General features: G+C 54.3%; 1 protein-coding gene and 1 pseudogene across 1 annotated transcript; one reads left to right on the plus strand and one right to left on the minus strand.

The window, feature by feature from the left end:
* Positions 1-1,479: 1,479 nt before the first annotated feature.
* LOC112636283 (alkaline phosphatase, placental type-like) lies at positions 1,480-5,703 on the plus strand. The gene is made up of 10 exons (XM_025404884.1): positions 1,480-2,022; positions 2,105-2,221; positions 2,335-2,450; positions 2,640-3,044; positions 3,289-3,423; positions 3,522-3,594; positions 3,725-3,859; positions 3,941-4,132; positions 4,352-4,468; positions 4,594-5,703. The coding sequence occupies exons 1-10, from the start codon at positions 1,728-1,730 to the stop codon at positions 4,887-4,889; spliced, it is 1,881 nt and encodes a 626-aa protein (XP_025260669.1). The 5' UTR covers positions 1,480-1,727; the 3' UTR covers positions 4,890-5,703.
* Positions 5,704-10,593: 4,890 nt separating this feature from the next.
* Positions 10,594-15,728, minus strand: LOC112635899 (annotated as a pseudogene).
* Positions 15,729-20,891: the final 5,163 nt, after the last annotated feature.

Consider the following 20,891-nt stretch of genomic DNA (forward strand, 5'->3'; position numbering starts at 1 on the left):
AGGGTAACAGACCAAGACTCTGTCTCAAAAAAAAAAAAAGGATTACTTTCTATTCTTCCCTACCCACAGCACCAAATCCTGGCCCCAGCCACTGTGATTCTCACCAAGAACCCAAATCCCTCCCTCTTCCTTAACATCCCCGCTCTAATGCAATCTCCATACAGCAGACAAAGCCAACACTTGAAAACATGATTAACTTTGTCTTCAACTTGAATCTCCCTCACCACCCTCCTTTTCTATCAGAAGCAGCAGAGAGACAAGTACATTGCCCAAGGCCACACAGCAGGACATGGCAGAGACAGGATTCAGAATCTACTAGTCCTGACAGTTCACACGTCTCCTCCACCCACTATCCCACCTTGGGTGATCCCAGAAAAGGGATTGCCCTAACACAGGGTAATCTCGGACAAGAACAGACGATTTCCTGCAATCACCACTTCCCTTCCTTTATCGGCCTAACTCCTAGTTATCCCTAATTCTGAGCTCAAACCACACTTTCTAGGAAAGGCCTTCCTAGGCCCCTTGTCCTGTTCCAGCAACTCCCCACAATTTGACGGCCAGCACTTTGTACATCTCTAAAAACACTCCTCTTCAACTAGATTGTGCCCTCCACAAGGGCAGAGGTCTGTTTTGCCCACGATTGTGGCACATGTCACATACCCTTGAGCACTCTGGTTCCTCTCCAAATCCATTTCTCCCAAATGTGGGCCCAGATTGGTGGCTCAAGTCTGGAACCCTAGCAGTGTTGAAGGATTGCTTGAGCCCAGGAGTTCAAGACCAGCATGGGTAACATAGGGAGATCCTGCCTCTATACAATTTTTTAAAAATTAGCTGCACGTAATAGAAGATAATGGGAGGTTGATGTGGGAGGATTGCTTGAGCCTGGAGGTGTGGTGTGATTGCACCACTGCACCCCAACCTAGGTGACAGAGCCAGGCCCTGTCTCAAAATAATAATAATAATAATAATAAAACAGAAAAAAAAATGATGACAGGATATTTGAACTGGAGAAATACTTTTTAACTCAGCCTGAGGCTATCAAAACATCTGATCCTCATGTGAGAGGCTACAGTTCTGGGCGTGCTCAGGGCCCATGGAAAACAGAGTCGGCCCAGGCACCTTCTACCTGTGCAAGGGAACAGGTGTCAAATTCAAGTGCACAAGCTGCTCTGGAAGACCCAGCCCAGGCCTGGCTGGCCGAGGGCACTGGACTTTCCCCCACCTGCATCGTCCAAACATTAGTGCAAATGCACCCGCACAAACACATACACAATCACACACAACACGTGAGCAGTGGGCAAGACTGGCCCGGCCCCACTCAGTGTTGTCACCATTGGCTCCATAGCCGCCCACAGCCCTAGAGCTCTGGGCCCAGATTCCTGCCAGCCCCCGCTGTCCAGGCCAAGGCCAGATGATGGAACAAGGGGGTGCCAGGGCAGCAAATCCCCCACGTGCCCCTTTCCCACAGGGCTGAGGCTCCTGGAATCAGAAGGCTGAACCTAGTCCCTGGCCCGGGCTGTGTGCTTCCAGCTTCTTCTCCTCTCGACACCAGAACAGAGCCTGGCTCCAGCTCCCAGGAAATACAGAAAAAAAAAATGGGTAAATGAACGAGTGACAGGGTGTCTTGTTCCACATAAGACACAGTAAGCAGGGGGAGGAGGAGGGGCTCCTGGCTGCAGGATGCACCCCACACCGTACCCAAAACCCCACCCTTCCCTGGGGGACACATGGTCCCACCCCGAACTGCCTTTCTTAGGACCCCAGCCCCAGCTGAGCCCAGCCACACCCTTCCACTCCCTTCAGCCAGTCAAGAGGCTGGGCGGGGTCAAGTTGGCAACAAGGGGAGGGGCCTGGACACAGTTCTCCTTGATTTAAACCCAGGGAGCCTGGAGTGCAGCTCATGCTCCATACCCCGGATTCCCACCTTGCCACTCTCCTGCTGCCCTCCAGACATGCGGGGGCCCTGGGTGCTGCTGCTGCTGTTGGCTCTGAGGCTACAGCTCTCCCTGGGTGTCATCCCAGGTAATGAGACTCCCCTAGCTGCCCCTACACACAGGGCACCCCCCAGCCCAGGCTGACCTGATCTTTGCTCTCCCCTGGCCAGTTGAGGAGGAGAACCCGGACTTCTGGAACTACCAAGCAGCCAAGGCCCTGGGTGCCGCCAAAAAGCTGCAGCCTGCACAGACAGCCGCCAAGAACCTCATCATCTTCCTGGGTGATGGTGAGTGAGCAAGGCCTGTCCAGCCCCGCAGCCCTCACAGCCGCGGTGCCCAGACTATCGGTGGTTCCAGGACAGCCCTGGGGCCCAAGCTTCACACACTTCTGCTCCTTCAGGGATGGGGGTGTCTATGGTGACAGCTGCCAGGATCCTAAAGAGGCAGAAGAAGGGCAAACTGGGGCCTGAGACTCCCCTGGCCATGGACCACTTCCCATACGTGGCTCTGTCCAAGGTAAGGGCTGGGCCACCTTAGAGTCTTCAAGCAGAGAAGGGTATCCTGGCTATGGAGTGCGGTAGGACGGAGGGACCCTAAACAGCTGGGCCTCCAGTAAGGAGCTGGAGGCAGTTGGAATCCCAGAGGACAGAGATCAGGGTCTGTGTGTCTGCCCCAGAGAAGAGCTCAGACTGTCTCTGTCCCTAGACATACCGTGTAGACAAGCATGTGCCAGACAGTGCAGCCACAGCCACGGCCTACCTGTGCGGAGTCAAGGGCAACTTCCAGACCATTGGCTTGAGTGCAGCTGCCCGCTTTAACCAGTGCAACACGACACGCGGCAACGAGGTGGTCTCCGTGATGAATCGGGCCAAGAAAGCAGGTGAGCTGGGGCCCACTGCGGGATCAGGGCCAGGTCACAGACCTCTGTCACCCTTAAGGAAGTCAGTGGGAGTAGTGACCACCACACGGGTGCAGCACGCCTCACCAGCCGGAACCTACGCCCACACGGTGAACCACAACTGGTACTCGGACACCAACGTGCCTGCCTCGGCCCGCCAGGAGGGCTGCAAGGACATCGCCACACAGCTCATCTCCAACATGGACATTGACGTGCGACCCCAAGGCCAAGGGTTGGGGCTGGGCAGAGAGTAGCAGGGGGCACCAGCTCAGACCCAGGCAACCAACAGCCTGATCTGGGTCAGCAGGGTCGGGAGGTGGGGTTGGGGGCATAGAAGGTGCAGCCCAGGCCGGGCCATTCCCACAACCTTGGGGAGGGGAGCCAGGAGCTGTGCAGGAGGAAGTGGCACAGGGCCAGCCAGGCCCCAAACCCACGTGCCCTGTCCTCTGTTCCCAGGTGATCCTGGGTGGAGGCCAAAAGTACATGTTTCTCATGGGGACCCCAGACCCTGAGTACCCTCATGATTACAGCCAGGATGGGACCAGGATGGATGGGAAGAACCTGGTGCAGGAATGGCTGGCGAAGCAGCAGGTGATGGGGGCTGGCGGGTGTAGGAAGCACAGCAGGGGGAGGGCAGAGGTGTGGGGCTCAGGGCTGGGGGCTGAGGCCTGGCCTCCCCCTCCCTGCAGGGTGCCCGGTACGTGTGGAACCGCACTGAGCTCATGCAGGCTTCCCTGGACCCATCCGTGACCCACCTCATGGGTAATGACCCCCTTCCTGCCCTGGCATCCCTCAGACAGCCTCAGATGGCACCTTCTGAACCTGTGTACACGTCTGCCAGCACCCTCCCACCCCCAGCCTGCCAGTCACCATGGGACCCCTTGTCCCACAGGTCTCTTTGAGCCCGGAGACATGAAATACGAGATCCACCCAGACCCCACACTGGACCCCTCCCTGATGGAGATGACAGAGGCTGCCCTGCACCTGCTAAGCAGGAACCCCCGCGGCTTCTTCCTCTTTGTGGAGGGTGCATGGTGGCCCCTGGGGAGTGGGGGTTGGGGTTTGGAGCAGGGCAGGTTCAGCACCACCCTCTCTGGCCTTCCTGCAGGCGGTCGCATCGACCATGGTCATCACGAAAGCAGGGCCTACCGGGCACTGACTGAGGCGGTCATGTTCGACGACGCCATTGAGAGGGCGGGCCAGCTCACCAGCGAGGAGGACACGCTGACCCCCGTCACCGCTGACCACTCCCACGTCTTCTCCTTTGGTGGCTACCCCCTGCGAGGGAGCTCTATCTTCGGTAGGCCTGGGGAGAGTGGCAGGTGCTGCTGCATCAATTACGTGGGTGAAATCTGAGCCTCAGTCTCCTCCTCTGTCAAATGGGAGTAATGCTGGCACCAGCCCTGTAGGGTCTCCTGAGGACTAAGCCCCTGACCAGGCAAAAAGTGGCGGTTCCTAGCACGTGGGAGGCACTCCACAGCTGTGTTCAGCTCAACCACAGGGACCCCTCTCTCTGCAGGGCTGGCACCCGGCAAGGCCCAGGACAGGAAGGCCTACACGGCCCTCCTATATGGCAACGGTCCGGGCTATGTGCTCAAGGATGGCGCCCGGCCGGATGTTACTGAGAGCGAGAGCGGTGAGTGCCGCGGGGTCGCCCCCTGAAGGGGACCAGGGTGCCAAGGATGGGGGACTGGCGGGAAAGGGTCACCTTCTGTCTGCCTGGAACTGAACCTTCCTACCGGAACTGAACCCTCCTACCAGGGAGCCCCGAGTACCGGCAGCAGTCAGGAGTGCCCCTGGACGAAGAGACACACGCAGGCGAGGACGTGGCGGTGTTCGCGCGCGGCCCGCAGGCGCACCTGGTTCATGGCGTGCAGGAGCAGAGCTTCCTCGCGCACATCATGGCCTTTGCCGCCTGCCTGGAGCCCTACACGGCGTGCGACCTGGCGCCCCCCGCCGGCACCACCGACGCCGCACACCCGGAGCGGTCCGTGGTCCCCGCGTTGCTTCCTCTGCTGGCCGGGACCTTGCTGCTGGGGACGGCCACTGCTCCCTGAGTGCTCTGTCCCTGGGGCTCCTACTTCCCCATCCTGGTGTTCTCCTGCTCCTCACCTCCAGTCGTCCTGCCCAGCCTCCACCTGGAGCTGTCACCCCCGGAGTCACCACACAGATGTCCTGCCATGGAACCTTCCCCTCCCAGTGCACCCTGGGGACTGAGCCCTTGACACCATGCCCTTTGCTGTATCTTGCTCTTCAAATTTTGGCCCCAACTCCAGGGACTGGGGATTTGTGCCTGGCAGCTGCCTGCATTTCAGGAAAAGAGGAGGCTTAGACCACCCAGCCCCAGCCCATATCCTGAGGTGGATCAGGCAGGCTCTCTCCCCGGGACATGAGGCACCCAGACCTAGGGCCCCCTGCGCCTTTCTTAGCTTCCGTCATGGCAGCACCTGAGGGACACAAGGATTGGGTGCATCAGAATGCCTGGAGAAGCATGGCTTCCTGCCACCCTGCAACCCACCCTGTAGGCCAAGGAGGCTGCTGTGGTGGGGATCCCCAGGGGGGCTTTGACACCATCCTCTGCTGTCCCTCCACTGGGCTAATGCTACACCCCTGCACCCCTCCTAGGGTGCAGAGAGGCTTGCCCCAAGTCACAGCCACTCAGATGCTCGAAGCCCTCCAAGGTCCATTCCAGCACCCAACTGAGTTCCCAGGAGCACCTGGGTGCAGGATAGCAGCCCAGAGTCCATGGCCCCTCCCAGGCCATCTGGGCACTGGGCATGGATTTCTCAACAAGGAAGACTATTACCTCCCTTCCCCGGGCCTCCATTCTTCTAGGAAACACAAAGCAATAATAAAAGGAAGTGTTAGACAGTGTAATGCCAGTACTGCTTCCTAGGAGAAAAATCGTGAGTGCCTGTGGGCACGGTGGCTGGAGGGGTGGGTAATGCAGGCCGGGAGGGGCTGCTGAGGAGCAGACGATTGAGCAGGAGACCTGAACAGAGAGGGGCTTGAGCAAGGCGGCACAGCAGTGCAAAGGCCCTGGGGCAGCGCCAGCAGGCTGGGAGGCCAGGGGCTGGATCAGAGGATGGGTAGATGGGGGAAAGCCTGAGGGGTCAGGAGGGTGGGGGACATGGGGGACTGTGAAGTCTTAGTAGAGGGGTGTGGTTGGAGGTCTTTGAGGAGGGCTGTGACCTGCCCTGGCTGGGAAATGAGCATTCTGGCTGCTGCTAGGAGGAGGGTCTGGTCTTTTGGTTAGAGGGTGGGGGTGGTAGAGGGTAGAAGGTAGAGTTGAGAGCTGGGGAAGGAGCTGACTCCAGGTGTTTCTGACCTCCCTCCGAAAGCATTCTGCAGCACCCATCCCAATATAGCCATACTTAGTGAGTATCACACTTGCCCCAAGAGAATATTGAAAAGAATTAAATAAAGGTGAAATCAACCACATTTTCCAGCGAACTTTACACTATTACAAATTTATTTGTACATTTACAACGGTACAAGAAGCACTTTGTCAACATGGTGAAATTCTGTCTTTACAAAAAGTACAAAAATTAGCCAAACTTGTTGCCCGTGTCTGTGGTCCCAGCTACTCAGGAGGCTGAGGTGGGAGGACTGTTGGGCCCTGGGAGAGTGGAGGCTGCAGTGAGGTATGATCATGTCACTACACTCCAGCCTGGGTGACAGAGCAAGACCCAGTCTCAAGGAAAAAAAAAAAAAAAAAGGACTTTGTGCTCACTAGAAATACTAGAATGATTGAATATTTCATTTATGAAAATTGAATTAACATTGTAAGACATCTATTTGCCAGGCGTGGTGGTTCAATGCCTGCAATCCCAGCACTTTGGGAGGAAAAGAGGTTAGGATTGCTTGAGTTCAGGAGTCCCAGACCATCCTGGGCAAAATGGTGAGAACTCACCTCTACACATTTTTGTTTAGTTTTGAGGCAGAGTCTCTGTCTCCCAGGCTGAAGTGCAGTGGCAGGATGTAGGCTCAGTGCAAACTCCACCTCTTGGATTCAAGTGAATCTCCTGCCCCAGCCTCCAATGTAGCTGGGATTACAGGCGACTGCCACCAAGACAGACTAATTTTTGAATTTTTAGTAGAGATAGGGTTTCACCATGGTGGCCAGGCTGGTCTGGAACTCCTGACTTTACGTGATCCACCTACCTTGGCCTCAGAAAGTGCTGGGATTACAGGCATGACCACCATGCCCAGCCCCAAATTTTTAAAAAAATTAGCCAGGCCAGGTGGTACGTGCCTGTTGTCCTGGCTACTTGGGAGGCTGAGGTGGGAGGTCACCTGAGCCCAGGGTAGTCGAGGCTGCAATGAGATGAGATTTCGCCGCTGCACTCCAGCCTGGGCGACAGACCAACACCCTGTCTCAAAACAAAACATGTATTTGAGGACCTGGGTTTCAGGACAGTTTTTTCAATTCTGGGTTTCAGTGGCTGTTACAAAAATATGGGAAGTGAACAGAAGATGGACTCCATTAGCTGGCCTTACTAAATTATCATACTCCTTGTTAAATTCCATCCATCAAATATGCAAAGGTTTCTGGTAAAATCCAGCTAGTATATTTCTGTCTTCCCAGTTGTCAGTTAGTTCCTCTTTCTAACCAATGCGGAAGTGCTGCATGATTATATTTTATATGAGTGCTCACACCCAAGGACTTCTATTATTTAAAACTAGACAAGTTTAAAAATAGATTGTTCTGGAATTAGATTATTCTGTTCTCTAGGTTTTTGTTTTTTGTTTTTGTTTTTCATGTGTAGGTATAAGGGCTTATCAGTCAGCTACATTATTGACCACAAAATCAAGTGTCGTGAAAATATTTTCAAACTTCTATTCAAAAATATGCCCTTTCCTTAGCATGAGCTTTCACGGAAAGATAATTACCTTCTCTTTGGACACACAGGAAGTATATTTATATTTTCCATCTTTTCATGGTACGCCTAAAATGGAGAGCTTTTCAGTTCAAAGTCAGCAAACTGGATTGTAAGAAGGAGGGAGGGAGAGTTAGGAAGAGAGGGAGAACTCAGGACAAGTGGGTTCGGTACTTTGTCATTTTGCAACTCATTCTATGTGGCCAGAAAGTTTCCATCGTTGCACCCACTCCCCTTACCAAGTATCTTAAAGTTTTTACTTATGTTTAAGTTTAAGTTTCTATTATGCGGCAATCTAAGCTTTACAAAATTAACCACCTTCTGCAACATCCCATGTGGGCTCCAGGCTTCTTGTTTCCTGTGCTGATTAGACTGGGTGTGAGCCAATGAGTGAGGGGTAAGGGTGAACCTACCTCTGCATGCTGATTCGTAGCCAGAATGCTTTTTCTGAAAAAACGCTTTCTGAGTAGCTGTTCCATCTGTGGTTGCATTTCCACCATTTCCTCATAATGTTGTTTTTATTTTATTTTTTTATTTTATTTTATTTATTATTTATTTATTTTGAGACGGAGTCTCGCTCTGTCGCCCAGGCTGGAGTGCAGTGGCCGGATCTCAGCTCACTGCAAGCTCCGCCTCCCGGGTTTACGCCATTCTCCTGCCTCAGCCTCCCGAGTAGCTGGGACTACAGATGCCCGCAACCTTGCCCAGCTAGGTTTTTTTTTTTTTTTTTTTTTTTTTGGTATCTTTTTGTAGAGATGGGGTTTCACCGTGTTAGCCAGGATGGTCTCGATCTCCTGACCTCGTGATCCGCCTGTCTCGGCCTCCCAAAGTGCTGGGATTACAGGCTTGAGCCACCGCACCCAGCCAACACTGTTTTTATTTAAAAAGGCATTTACTGTTGGCAATACATCTTGTCTGCTATATCTTCTCTTTAGTGGCTCACACACACCGACAGAAAAAGCGGTTTGTTTATTTCCTTATTGGAACAACACCTGGCAAATACCTTCAGCTGAGCCATGTTGGGAACATCTGTGCCTTCAGCCCACTGCAAAGCAAACCGCCCACACTGGGTACTTGGCTCTAACGCTAGTTTCTTCCAATCTTCGGCAGTGTTTTCTCTATATCTTCCGACGGTGTTTGCTGACAAAGAAATGCCTTTCGGTTTGTCAACAGATCATTTACTGCTCATTGTTTCTGCCATTTTTCCTGCAACAGAAAGAATTAAGTTTCTCCCTGGTGGTAGGTGTTTTTAGTCTCACGCTATCATGCAAGAAACTTTAAAAGAGCTTTCCAAATATTAGTCATTGTGTATGGAAATATCAAGAAGTACTGGATTGAACTGCACTTAAATTTAAACATTGATGGGAAAAAATTACACTCTTTCTTCGGTTCTGAAAGCTTCGTTTGGCCGGGCACAGTGGCTCACGCCTGTAATCCCAGCACTTTGGGAGGCAGAGGTGGGCGGATCACCTGAGGTCAGGAGTTCAAGACCAGCCTGGCCAACATGGTAAAACCTTGTCTCTACTAAAAAATACAAAAGTTAGCCGGGCACGGTTGTGCATGCCTGTAGTCCCAGCTACTTGGGAGGCTGAGGAGGGAGAATCACTTGAACCCAGGAGGCGGAGGTTGCAGTGAGCTAAGATCTTGCCACTGCACTCAAGCCTGGGCAACAGAGCGACACTCCATCTCAAAAAAAAAAAAAAAAAAAAAGCTTAGTTTTAGACACCTTGCCAACCATGAGGATTTCACACTGCTCACAAGTAATTAGTAATACCTCCAGGAACAAAGGCCCAGGGCAAACTTCAGCAATAATCACAGAGTGCAGGAAATTCAGAGTTTTGTTTGCTGATTTTTTCTTAATACTTTATGTTTGCTGATTTTTTATTATTAGGAGCTAACGTCTGGTCAGGTCTGTACCCCTGGTGACATGCGCGCTGCCAGGAGTAATAAGGAATTCTCAGCTCTCCCTTCTGCTGTGGTTCATCTGCTCTGGATTTCTGGTGTTAGTTGCAGATTCTTTATAGGAATCTTGTGTGAGCCTCTTGGCCCTTTTGGAGGATGAGGTCGGTTAAAACTAGATCATATAATCCGTCAGTCCACTTAAGCAGACACACTAAACTCTAATATTCTAAAACTCTAAAACTCTAATACTCTAATACTCCGCAATTTGCTGAAAGCTTGCCATCTGGAGGGCGTACTGTGTCAACCCCTGGCCTGAGGGCCTGAGTCCCTTACTCCGGGACACCCAGGAACCACATGGGGTGGGTGCCTGCATGAAAGGTGAAGGCACCAGCATGCAGCTCGATATGAAACATGAGCTCTTGGGGCGCTCACTGCCCAGGGCTGTGCTGAGGCATGTGGTGAGCCCAGCAAACAGTAAGCACTCAGGAGGGCCTGATGTCCCTTTAACCAAACGCCAAGGTCCAGGTTAGTCTTGAGGTGCTTGCAGCCTAGGCAGGCCTGAGCAACTCCTTGTGAGCAGGGGCGTCCCACTCCCTGCAAGATTCAGACCCCAGATGGCACCACAAGTTCAGTCTCCACCAGATCCGAGGCCGCCTGCCCGTTGAGTGCCTGTGAGCCCCTGCACAGTTCCAGTGATGGGCACAGGAAGCCTCATGATCGGGGAAGAGGAGGATGCTCCCTGCAGCCTCTCGAGAGGACTCAAGGGGGATCCCAGCTGTGCCCTTCTGGCCTGGGTGCTGACGTTGCATCTGATGATGCCCTGGTCCCACTGGTTCTAGGAATAGGCCTCCCCACTGGGTTAGCATCTGTGTAACTGGCCTTTGCCCTCCTCCCAAGGGGTCCCCAGATGTCTACAGTGTGTGGGATTTACTATGTGGGACTTGCAATTGTACCCTCTGAGCTAAGGGGGCCCCAGGGCCTACTGACTCCATCCGACCAGAGCTTCCTCCTTTGCTACCAGGGCATACACTGGACCCCAACACCAAGAAGCAGCTGAAGTTCCTCGTTATAGAAGCTTGCCACCCGGGATGCCACCAGGCATGCGGGTATGTTATGTCTTGGTCACTGAAGTCAGGTCATAGAGCCTGGACTGCAGGACATTCTGTGGTTACACTACAGGGAGGGTGTAGTCAGTGGGAGACCTGCCCACATTTGGACCCAATAGGTGTAGAGACACACCCTGTACCCATCTGGTTCTTGTTGGGTAGATAGAAGGCAATGAGCACTGTGGGGGGAACAGCCACCTCTGTAGGAAGGTCACAGAGCCTGGACTGCAGGACATTCTTGGCAGCCCAGCCACACCCATCTCCTGACAAAATACTTTCTGTGCCACCGCTGAGCTAGGCCACCACCCTCCCGGCTACTACCTCATGACCCTCCTCTGACCCCCCAGCTCTGGGCCAGGCACCCATGTGGACTTGTTCACCTCCTGCCCAATCTTCTTGACTGAAAGCTGGATGCTGAAGCGGATGCTGTTCAAGATGTTCTTGTAGTAGGTCTTCTCGTGGACCTTAAACTATGCGGGACATGGGCAGCACTCAGCCACAGACCAGGGCAAGGCTGCAGACAGCGCCACAACCTGGCCATCCAGGCCCTCCCAGGTGCCATTAGCAGAGGGGCTGTGGTCAGGCTGGGCAGGCAGGGACACAGTGCCATCTCATACTCCTTGTCCACAAACCCAGTTTGAGCAGGAAGTCTGAGTAGCCGACCATCGCCACCATGTACTGAAGCTGCAGGCCAGAGGGCAGGTGAAGGTGGCATGGGGCCTCAGGACACAGCGTCCCTGCCCACCCCCGCCCACCAAGGAAAGGAGTACTAGGCCAGCCCGGGAGTGGGCTTCACGGTGGGGGAGGCAGGCCTGGTCAACTCCACGAAGGCCTCTTTGTCCCTTTTATTCTCTTTCACTGGCACACAGGAGGTGCTCAGTCAATGTTCATGGGACCAACCAGTGGCACTGGGGGCCCCTCGCCACGGCCCCAGCAGCTGTTCTGGTCTCCACGCAGTCCAGCTCCTCCAGGCGCTGGCCCTGGAGGTACTTGATGTCTTCCACCAGCTGCCACACCTGCAGGGTCAGGGGTCGGGGAACAAGGGTCAACCCAGCAGCCTTTCACTCTAGTCCATCATTCCTGGCATGAAGGAGTCTTTAAGCACCACTTGCTAAGCCCAGAGCTCGGTGCTAGGCGCCAAGAGGACACTTTGGAGGTAGGAATCTAGACCTTTCCCCTCCAACAATAAGCTCACAGGCTAGAAGAGGCAACAGCTGCAGCAACCACCATGGGCATCCCTAAGGAGATGCCTCCTGAGCACGGCTGAGAAGGTGGGCAGGGGCCTGGCGGGGAAGGCCACCTGCCACTGACAGACCAGGAGGAGGAGTCCTGCGGAGGAGCAGCCTGGAGCCTCAGAATGGGCTGAGGCCTAAGCGGGGCCTGGTACCCCTGCCTGCAGTGGGATGTGTGGGGCTCCCCACGCTAGGACCATGGCCTCGGGAGGGCTCCACCCTCAGTTCAGCACCAGCCTCCCAACCCTAAACCAGAGCAGCCCACCTTGGCTGAGGTGGGCTGAGAAGTGTTCATGTACAAAGAGGGCATGAAGTGCCATGCCAAAGTGGTGGTTGGCCTGGCTCAGGCTGACCCGGACCAGTTCCTGTGGCTTGTTACTGTCCTCTATCTCCTGTGCCAGCTTGTGCAATGCCTCATGGAATGACACGAACAGATGCTCACTCAGGACCACCACCACGCCCCACAGAAGGTAGTTGTGCAGGATGCTGGGGGCCAGATGAAGCCAGTGGGGTGTCCAGAAAGACATTCATATGGGCCACCAAGGGCACCACCCCGGCCTGTACTCCTCAGCCCGCGACTGGACCCAGCAACCAGATAGTCCCTCAAAGAAGGGGCAGGAGGTCATCCCAAGTATGTGGAGGCTGGAATTGGAGTGTGCTGAGCTCAATGACACAGTAAGACACTCTTGCTACTGATGCCAGCCCCTGATGTGATGGGTCAGGGCTTGAATCATTTCCTGACTTGCCATGGGGAGACAGCATCTGACCTTGAGGGTGACTGTCTGACTCAGAACTGGCCTGCAAAGGCCTCTGTTCCTCCCCATGGTGGATAGACACCACGAGGCTCTCCCAAGGGTGGTGCAGGAACAGCAGAGCTGTAGCCACACTTTCTCTTTCCAACCATCCCTAGGTGAGGAAACTGCAGCTCAGGAAGCTCCCAGCCCTGCCCAGGGCCTCGGAAAGCAGAGGCGAGAGCTAGGATCGGATCTTCGGGCTCTGGGTCCTTTTTGAGTGCTGCTTCCTTTAATGTGACTACTGGACAGAAGAGGAGGCGGAAATTCATGGCACACCCAGCAGGCAAGTCCAGGGGGCAGGGGAGGGGCCTGGGCCATATGGGGAGGTGATCTTCTGCAGCTGCCCCAGCGTCACCTTTTTGTACATGGAGCTGATATCTGGCTGGAAATGATCATACTCTGACAGAGTGATCTGGGTGGGGGTAGAGATCAGGGCTGAGCCAGTCTTGTCCCATGGTCCCCTGTCATCAGCTGTCCCCACTACAGCCACAGGGTCTCCTTGGCCTTCTGCTCTACAGCATCAGCACCCAGGAGGCTGAGCGCTCGCTCCATGAACACACTGTAGGCTGCCAGTATCTGCACCACGGGAAGGGGCTCCTCCAGGGACACGGACAGGCCTAGTCTGGGCCCACCCCTCCTGGGGCCCCAGGCCTTCTCTGCCTCCCCATCCCATGTCCCAGCACCTTCTCACTCGCCTTATCCTGAGCGAGGTACAGGGTCCTCTCTGGCAGGTTGAGCCCATCCTGGTCAATCTGGGGAGGGAGACAGGGGCCAGAGGTCAGAGGTCCACATGCCAGACTCCCCAGACAGATGGAATTCTCACCCCAATGCCCAGAGAGCGACCAGACATCCATGAGGACAGCTCCAGAAGCACGCAGACCCCAGCCCCTCTTTCCACCAGATGAGATGACCAAAGCCCCATCCCCGACTGTCTTAGCCTACCCCTGAACGCCTGCACTTTCCCTACCTTTCGGGGGCACTTGCTGCAGTGCCGCACTGACAGTTGGGGTTCCTGGCTTTGGCGCCAGCCCCAGTCCTCACGGAGATGTCAGCCCAGCCCGCCGGCGCATCCTCCCTCCCCACCCTCACTGCCTTCCAGAGGGCTGGGAAATTGCGGCTCCCACAGCTCCGCTAAACACCTCAGTTAACCCAGAGAAATTACTTGCGCCCTCCTCCTGCGCTCTGCCGCCAAGCGCTCTCCTCCCCTGCTTTCCCTTTCTCTCCTCTCGCGCGCCCTCCTCCCACGCGCAGGGACCCCTGGACAGGGACGCCCCCGGGTCCACGGCCGCTGAAGGGGCGCTCGGGGGGCCTTCTCAAGCGGATGATGTAGTGCGAGGAGTTCCTGTAACCTAGGCTGACCCAGAGGGAGAAGAGCGCTACGGCGCTATACACGCCCTGCCCCTTGTACAGCAGCAGGTTGAGGTCCCAGAGCGTCACGACCCCCGATGCTCCGCCGCGCCGCCCAGGTCCCAGCCCCCGCAGTCCTCCACGACCTCTAGCATGGGCCGAGGACTCAGTAGCTCGATCTCGCGCATGCCGAGGCACGAATGGAAAAAGGCGCGCACCTTGCGCTGGGCCGCGCCGCCGGGCCTACCCCTGGGCCGTGCCAGCAGGCGCCGCAGGCGCTCCTCTTTCTGCTCGCGGATGGCCGTGATGGTGCCATAGGTGAGCTTTTCGTTGGGAATGGCGCGGTACCTCAGTCAGCCGCTGTAGGCGAAAGAGTAGAAGTGCTGGCATGGGTCCATACTGGCGCCCAGGTTGGCTGCCAGGAAGCCGGCGGCGCGCGCTAAGGCCTTGCCCTCGGGGCAGCCCTCGGGACAGGCGCCGCCGCCCGCGACGACCGGGTCCAGGTACTTGAGCGCCAGCATAGCCGCCAGTATGGCGCAGAGACCAGCGGCGAACACCAGCCCCGACAGCAGGCTCATCTCGTGCAGGGTTCCAGCGCGGCAGCCCAGACCCGTCCCCGGTGGCGCTGCTCCTCCAGAGAAGCCTGGGGGGCAGAAAGGCTTCTTGCACGATCCCCGCGCCGCAGCAGCTCAGGTACTTGACCTACTGGGACGCGTCTTAGTGCGCAGTCAGCGAATACCGCTCTCCGTGGCACCGAGGCCGCCGCGGTGCAGCCCTGGGCCACCTGGGCTATGGGATGCGCGCGGCCGCTGGCCTCCTCGTGGGCCTCTGCATGGCCCCAGGGCCAAAGCTGCGGGAAGAGCAGTCAGGCTTAGGAGGCGCAGCAGCCCGACGGGGCTCCCAGGCACAGCGAGGAGAGACGCAGGCCTGGGTGCAGAGGACCCAGTTGCCGGCCTCATTCACTGAGGAAACCAGGGATGAGAAGAGTCTGGCGGGGCCACTACCCCGGCGTGCACAGTGGAGTCTTCTCCCCTGTCCTCCTCCCTGCACACACGTGTTGGACGCTGAATTGGGAGGCCTCTTATGGGAAGAGGGATGCTCCAGGCACGGGGTGTGGCATGTAGTGGGTCTTCATTGAAAGGCCATACCTCTTCCTTTCGCCTTTCTTGTCCACGACCTGGCCTAGCCAAGGTCAAGTGGGGTGGGGGAAAGACCGGAAGCTGAAGTGAGGAGGTGCGGTCAGGGGCACGTCTATGAGGCACTTTCAGCTCTCCGAACTGGACCCAGACAGACGCTCCGCAAAACGGCCAAAGAACCAAACTTTGTCCTCGCGGAAGTCCGCCGGATAGACCACTTCAAACCCGCTCGCTGGCTCCTTCTGCTCGGTGGCCCGACGGCCCACCTGCCCCTTCCCAAGGGGCACGCGCCAACGCCCCAGGGTCGCGGATGCACAACCCACTCCCAGCACGGCCCTGATGGAAAACCCGAGACCTGTCGCTCGCTATCCCCTTTCCGCTCCACTCCTGGCTTCAACAGGTTCTCCCTAGAATCCACACTTGGGCGAAGTTTCACCCACGTCGGGGCGCGAGCTGTCCGGGCGAGCCCAGAGTCCTGCAGACGCGACGCGCAGTCCATGGAGCCGGAGAGCCGAGCCTGGGAGTCGCAGCTACAGCGGCGAGGACGCAGACAAAGCCGGGAAGCTCCGCGCGGCGGCTATGAAGGTGACGGAAGTGGCCGCCACGGTGACCGCGGCTGCAGGGACTCAGGCGCCACTTACCCGGCAGGTGCGCGCCGGAGCCTGGCAGAGGCGGAGCGGGTCGGGCCGGAGCCGCTGCCTGAGCAGGAGAGAAGCGATGCGGGCGGCCGGTGTCTCCCGGAGCCCGCTGCCTTCTTTGCCGCCGCCCCAGCCCGCCGCCCGCCTGCCTGCCGGAGGGAGGGGACGCGCCGGCGGCTCCACCCTCCTCCGCCAGTTCCGCGCTCCCTTCCTTCCTCCTGCGACCCTCGGGCCACCTGGCAGCGCGGCGGCAGCTGGGACCTGGGTCGGGGGCCGCGGAGACAGGCTTTCGAGGGTCGTGGGCGGGCTACGGTGGGGACTCCGGGTCTAGCCGCGTCCCGGGACGAGTGGGAAGAGTCCCCTCCGATCCCGTGTCCCCACTCGGAACCTCCCACCAACCGGCTGGAAAGGAGCTGGAGCTACGCAGCTGGGGGCCGTCATGGCCCAGCCCACAGCCCTGGAGCACCGCCCAGGGAGGACTCCTCTTGAGGATTGAGGGGGCGCTAATAGAGTGCCTGGGCTGCCCGAACAGCGCCTGCGCAGAGCGCACCTTCACCAGGGAGCTTCCTTTACCTCCTGGGAACCCCTGTCCCAGATCAGCTCTCCCCGGGGTGTCTGGGCTTCTGGTTGTCTCGCCCCCTTCCCCTAGCCCCTGATCCACGGAGAGCAACGCAGAGCCCTGCCAGAAGCAGGCCTGGGGCTGTGAGTGCGGCCCGCATGGTCCCAATGGGCGGTGGTCCCAGAGCACAGCAATCACTGCCTATAGGAGGTGATTTGGGTTTAGCCTCTGACCATACAGTCCTGGTCACCCTGCACAGACTGCCAATAAAGAGGGGTCCGAGGCCCAGCTCCTTGGCTCCCCTGCAGTTCCCCCAAAAGAGAAGCTGAGGCTGTGGGTGAGTGGGTGATGCCAGTGGTCCACCTCCAGTTCCCTCACCGTGGGGGGCTTCCCCTACCCCTGTGATATGGTTTGGCTCTGTGTTTCCACCCAAATCTCACCTTGAATTGTAATCCCCACGATCCCCACATGTCAAGGGTGAGACCAGGTAGAGGAAATTGAATCATGGGGCTGGTTCCCCACATGCTGTTCTTGTGATAATGAGTGAGTCTCACGAGATCTGATGGTTTTATAAGCATCTGACATTTCCCCTGCTTGCTCTCATTCTCGCTCCTGCCGCCCTGTGAGAAGGTGCTTTCCACCATGACTGTCAGTTTCCTGAGGCCTCCCCAGCTATGAGGAAATGTGAGTCAATTAAACCTCTTTTCTTTATAATTTACCCAGTCTCAGGTATTTCTTCATAGGAGGGTGAGAACGGACTAATACACCCTGATTGCCCAGGTGACCCCATGACTCATATGCAAGAGCATAACAGACCACAGCAGTGCCCAGCGACACCCAGTGAAGCCCTGAGTGACACAACTGGATACCTGATGTGAGGGTTGGGGGCGGGTGTTGGGAGGGGGTAGAGTAGCCAGAGCTGCCTTGGAGAGAGAAGGCCCGAGGGGATGCCAGGCACAGACCGTGAGGGCTTCAGAATCTGACTCACTGCCTCCTCCCTGACTAAGGACAGATCCCAGTCACCCAGCCTATGAACCTTGTCAGAATCAAAATGGAGTTCCTTTTGTTAAAAACCCTGAGAAGTAAAGCCAGGAACAAGAAAGGGATTTACCATGCACAAAACCTGACAACAAGAACTATCACAGAAGACTGCAAACAACCAGCTTGCATAATGACTTTCGTAACCTTTCAACAAAGAATACTTCTGTAAGGACATCTGCCCAGCAATTGCCTGTCCAGCCTCAAACTGGTGCCACTCATATCCTTGATCCTTGTAGCCAAGGATAAATATCTCAAAACAATCCTGTGATCCTCCTCCTTTTTCCTCTAAAAACCTTTATCTTCCTTCACCTCTCTAAATTCACACATTTCCTATGGCCTGCTTATTCCCATTGCAGTACCTATTTCCAAAGAAATTTCATTTTATTTTAGAGTCTCCCTGTATCTGTTATGCAATGTCACATAGTGGAGCCAGAAGTGGGACTGAAGTGAACTCATCTTGGACAAATCAGAGTTTCCTGGAATCTAACGCAGTGTTGACTGAGCCCTCTGCAGACTGCCTTTCCAGGAGTTGATTTTCTGTTCTGGTGAATCTCCTTGAATACTCAGACTCCCTCCCTTTGGTCAGTTCCTTTTTACTTTATCCTGGATGTGATTTAGTTATAAGGCTCCCTTAAACAAAGGACCTTGCATCCTTCTTGGGAGTATAAAGGTTGGAGTTTTGTTGGGGCGTGTGTGTGTGTGTGTGTGTTTGAGACAGTCTTGCTCTGTCACCCAAAAGAGTCCTGCCCTGCTGCTCAGGCTGGAGTGCTTGGCAGGATCACGGCTCACGGAAACCTCCTCCTCCCAGGTTCAAGCGATTCTTGTACCTCAGCCTCCCCAGTAGCTGAGACTACAAGCGCGCACCACAACGTCTGGCTAATTTTTGTATTTCTGGTAGAGACTGGATTGCACTATGTTGGCCAGGCTGATCTTGAACTCTTGACCTCAAGTGATCTGCCCACCTCGGCCTCCCAAAGTGGTGGGATTACATGGGTGAGCCACTGTGCCCAGCCAGTTTTGTTTTTTCATTTGCTGCTTTGCTTTTCGCAAGCACTTTCTGGTATAAACAGAAGTGCCCTTCTGGTTTGAGGGCTCTGGTTTCTACAGAATTTATTTTCTGTCTAGACAGCAAGTCTTTTCTGGTGAACTCACTTTTGGTTCTGGATGCCTGGCTGAATATTTTGTTTGATGTGCAGCACCTTGGTTGAAATTTTGTGAGCACTCTGATTTTGGTTTGGTTTCCCACGTCTGCAAATGGCCACGTCTGTGGCCTTTTTTTTTTTTTTTTTTTTTTTGTGCTTGTGAACATCTTCTAATCATCCGATAGCAAAAATAAACATAAATGGTTTGGTACCGTAGGAAACATTTAAAAACAAATAAATAAATAAATGTTGAGTGCAGGCCTGGCACAATGGCTCGCGCCTAAAATCCCAGCACTTTGGGAGGCCAAGGTGGGAGGATAGCTTGAGCTCAGGAGTTCAAGACCAGCCTGGACAACATTACAAAACTCTGTCTCTACAAAAAATACAAAGATTAACCAGGCGTGTTGGTCCATGCCTGTAGGCCCAGCTACGAGGGAGGCCGAGGCATAAGAATTGCTTGAATCTGGGAGGTAGAGGCCACGTTGAGCTGTGATCACACCACTGCACTCCAGCCTGGTTGACAGAATGACCCTGTCTCAATAACAACAACAAAACAATTTCAAAAGGTGGGTATGAGATGGCCAGTTAAAAGAAACTAGGGCATCACCACCATTGAAATACTTGTGCAAACTCCAGGATTTATTGGATTTTCTTTGCTTTTGAGATTCATAAGAAAGGGAATGACATTCTCAAACATTAACAGCCAGCTACATGGCTTTTCCTCATGCACATTTTAAAATCAATGGCATGATGGGAATCATTTGAACTCCCCAAGTTTGCTTTTTCCTTATACTGAATTTTAAAACTGCCAACTACAGAGTTAAATGCTCTCTCTTTTTTCTGCCTACTTGAAATCTGCTGACATTTCTGCTGGTATTAAGATAAACCCACAATATCACTTTCCAGCCAAGATAAAAACCAATAAGGAAGAGGTCTTAAAAGGTTTTCAAATTAATGGCTCTACAAATTACATCAGCTCCATGGCAACCCACAACCTAGACACCTTTTGGAAATGTAAATTTAGGTTTGCCTGTCTAACAGTTGCTTTGGGTGATGGACCAGTCCATGGAAGGGCTGCTATTAGAAAGAACAGAACGAGAGAAATGTTTATAAAAATTAGGCTCTCAGATCAAAGAGGTCAAAATTGTGAACTCAGTGCAATAACAAAAAGGATCTCCGCTCAGGATAAAAATTGCTTTGTCTGTTACACAGGGCCAGAAAAAAGCTGAAAAAACCTCCTAAAATGCTTCCCTACCTGCATGGAGCTGTCAAGCAAATAAGAGTATGTTTTTTCATGTCGTGCGTTGTGTCTCCAATTTGAAATCTGACACAATAGTCCAGAAATTCCTTAAGGCATTTTATTCAGGTTAACTTAGATTAATTAAACTTGTTCAAATTTATAGTGAACAGGGCATGGTGGAGCATGCCTGTTTTCCCAGCTACTCAGGGGGCTAAGGCAGGAGGATTACTTGAGCCCAGGAGTTCAAGGACAGTTTGAGCAACATAGCAAGACCCCATCTCTAAAAAAATATGTATATAGGCTGGGTACGGTGTCAAACGTCTTTAGTCCCACCACTTTGGGAGGCTGAGGTGGGTGGATTGCTTGAGCCCAGTAGCTGGAGTTCCAGATAAGCCTAGGCAACATGGCAAAACCCCATCTGTACAAAAAAATACAAAAATTAGCCAGGCATGGTGGCGTGTGCCTGTAGTCCCAGCTACTGGGGAGGCTGAGGCAGAAGAATCACTTTAACTTGCGAAGTAGAAGGTTCCATGGGCTGTGATTGTACCACTGCACTCCAGCCTGGGCGACAGAGTGAGATCCTGTCTCAAAAAAAAAAAAATGTACATATATATATACACACACACATACACATACACACACACACCCCTGTGTAGATACATACATATATAAATACAAGTATACATATTACATATACCTACATATATAACATAGTAATGAACCCAAATACCTTTTAGTTCATGTGATTTAACCACATCTTTGATAAATAAGCTTGTTTTAAATTTGTTGATAAAATAAAAATAGAAATATCTTTAGCATTTTCTTTTCTTTTTTCCTTCCTTCCTTCCCTTCCTTCCTCCCTCCCTCCTTTCTTTTTTTTTTTTTGAGGCGGAGTCTTGCTCTGTCGCCCAGGCTGGAGTGCAGTGGCTGGATCTCAGCTCACTGCAAGCTCCACCTCCCGGGTTCACGCCATTCTCCTGCCTCAGCCTCCCGAGTAGCTGGGACTACAGGCGTCCGCCACATCGCCCGGCTAGTTTTTTGT

This window comes from Theropithecus gelada, chromosome 12 (genome assembly GCF_003255815.1).
Source record: "Theropithecus gelada isolate Dixy chromosome 12, Tgel_1.0, whole genome shotgun sequence".
NCBI classification, from domain to species: domain Eukaryota; kingdom Metazoa; phylum Chordata; class Mammalia; order Primates; family Cercopithecidae; genus Theropithecus; species Theropithecus gelada.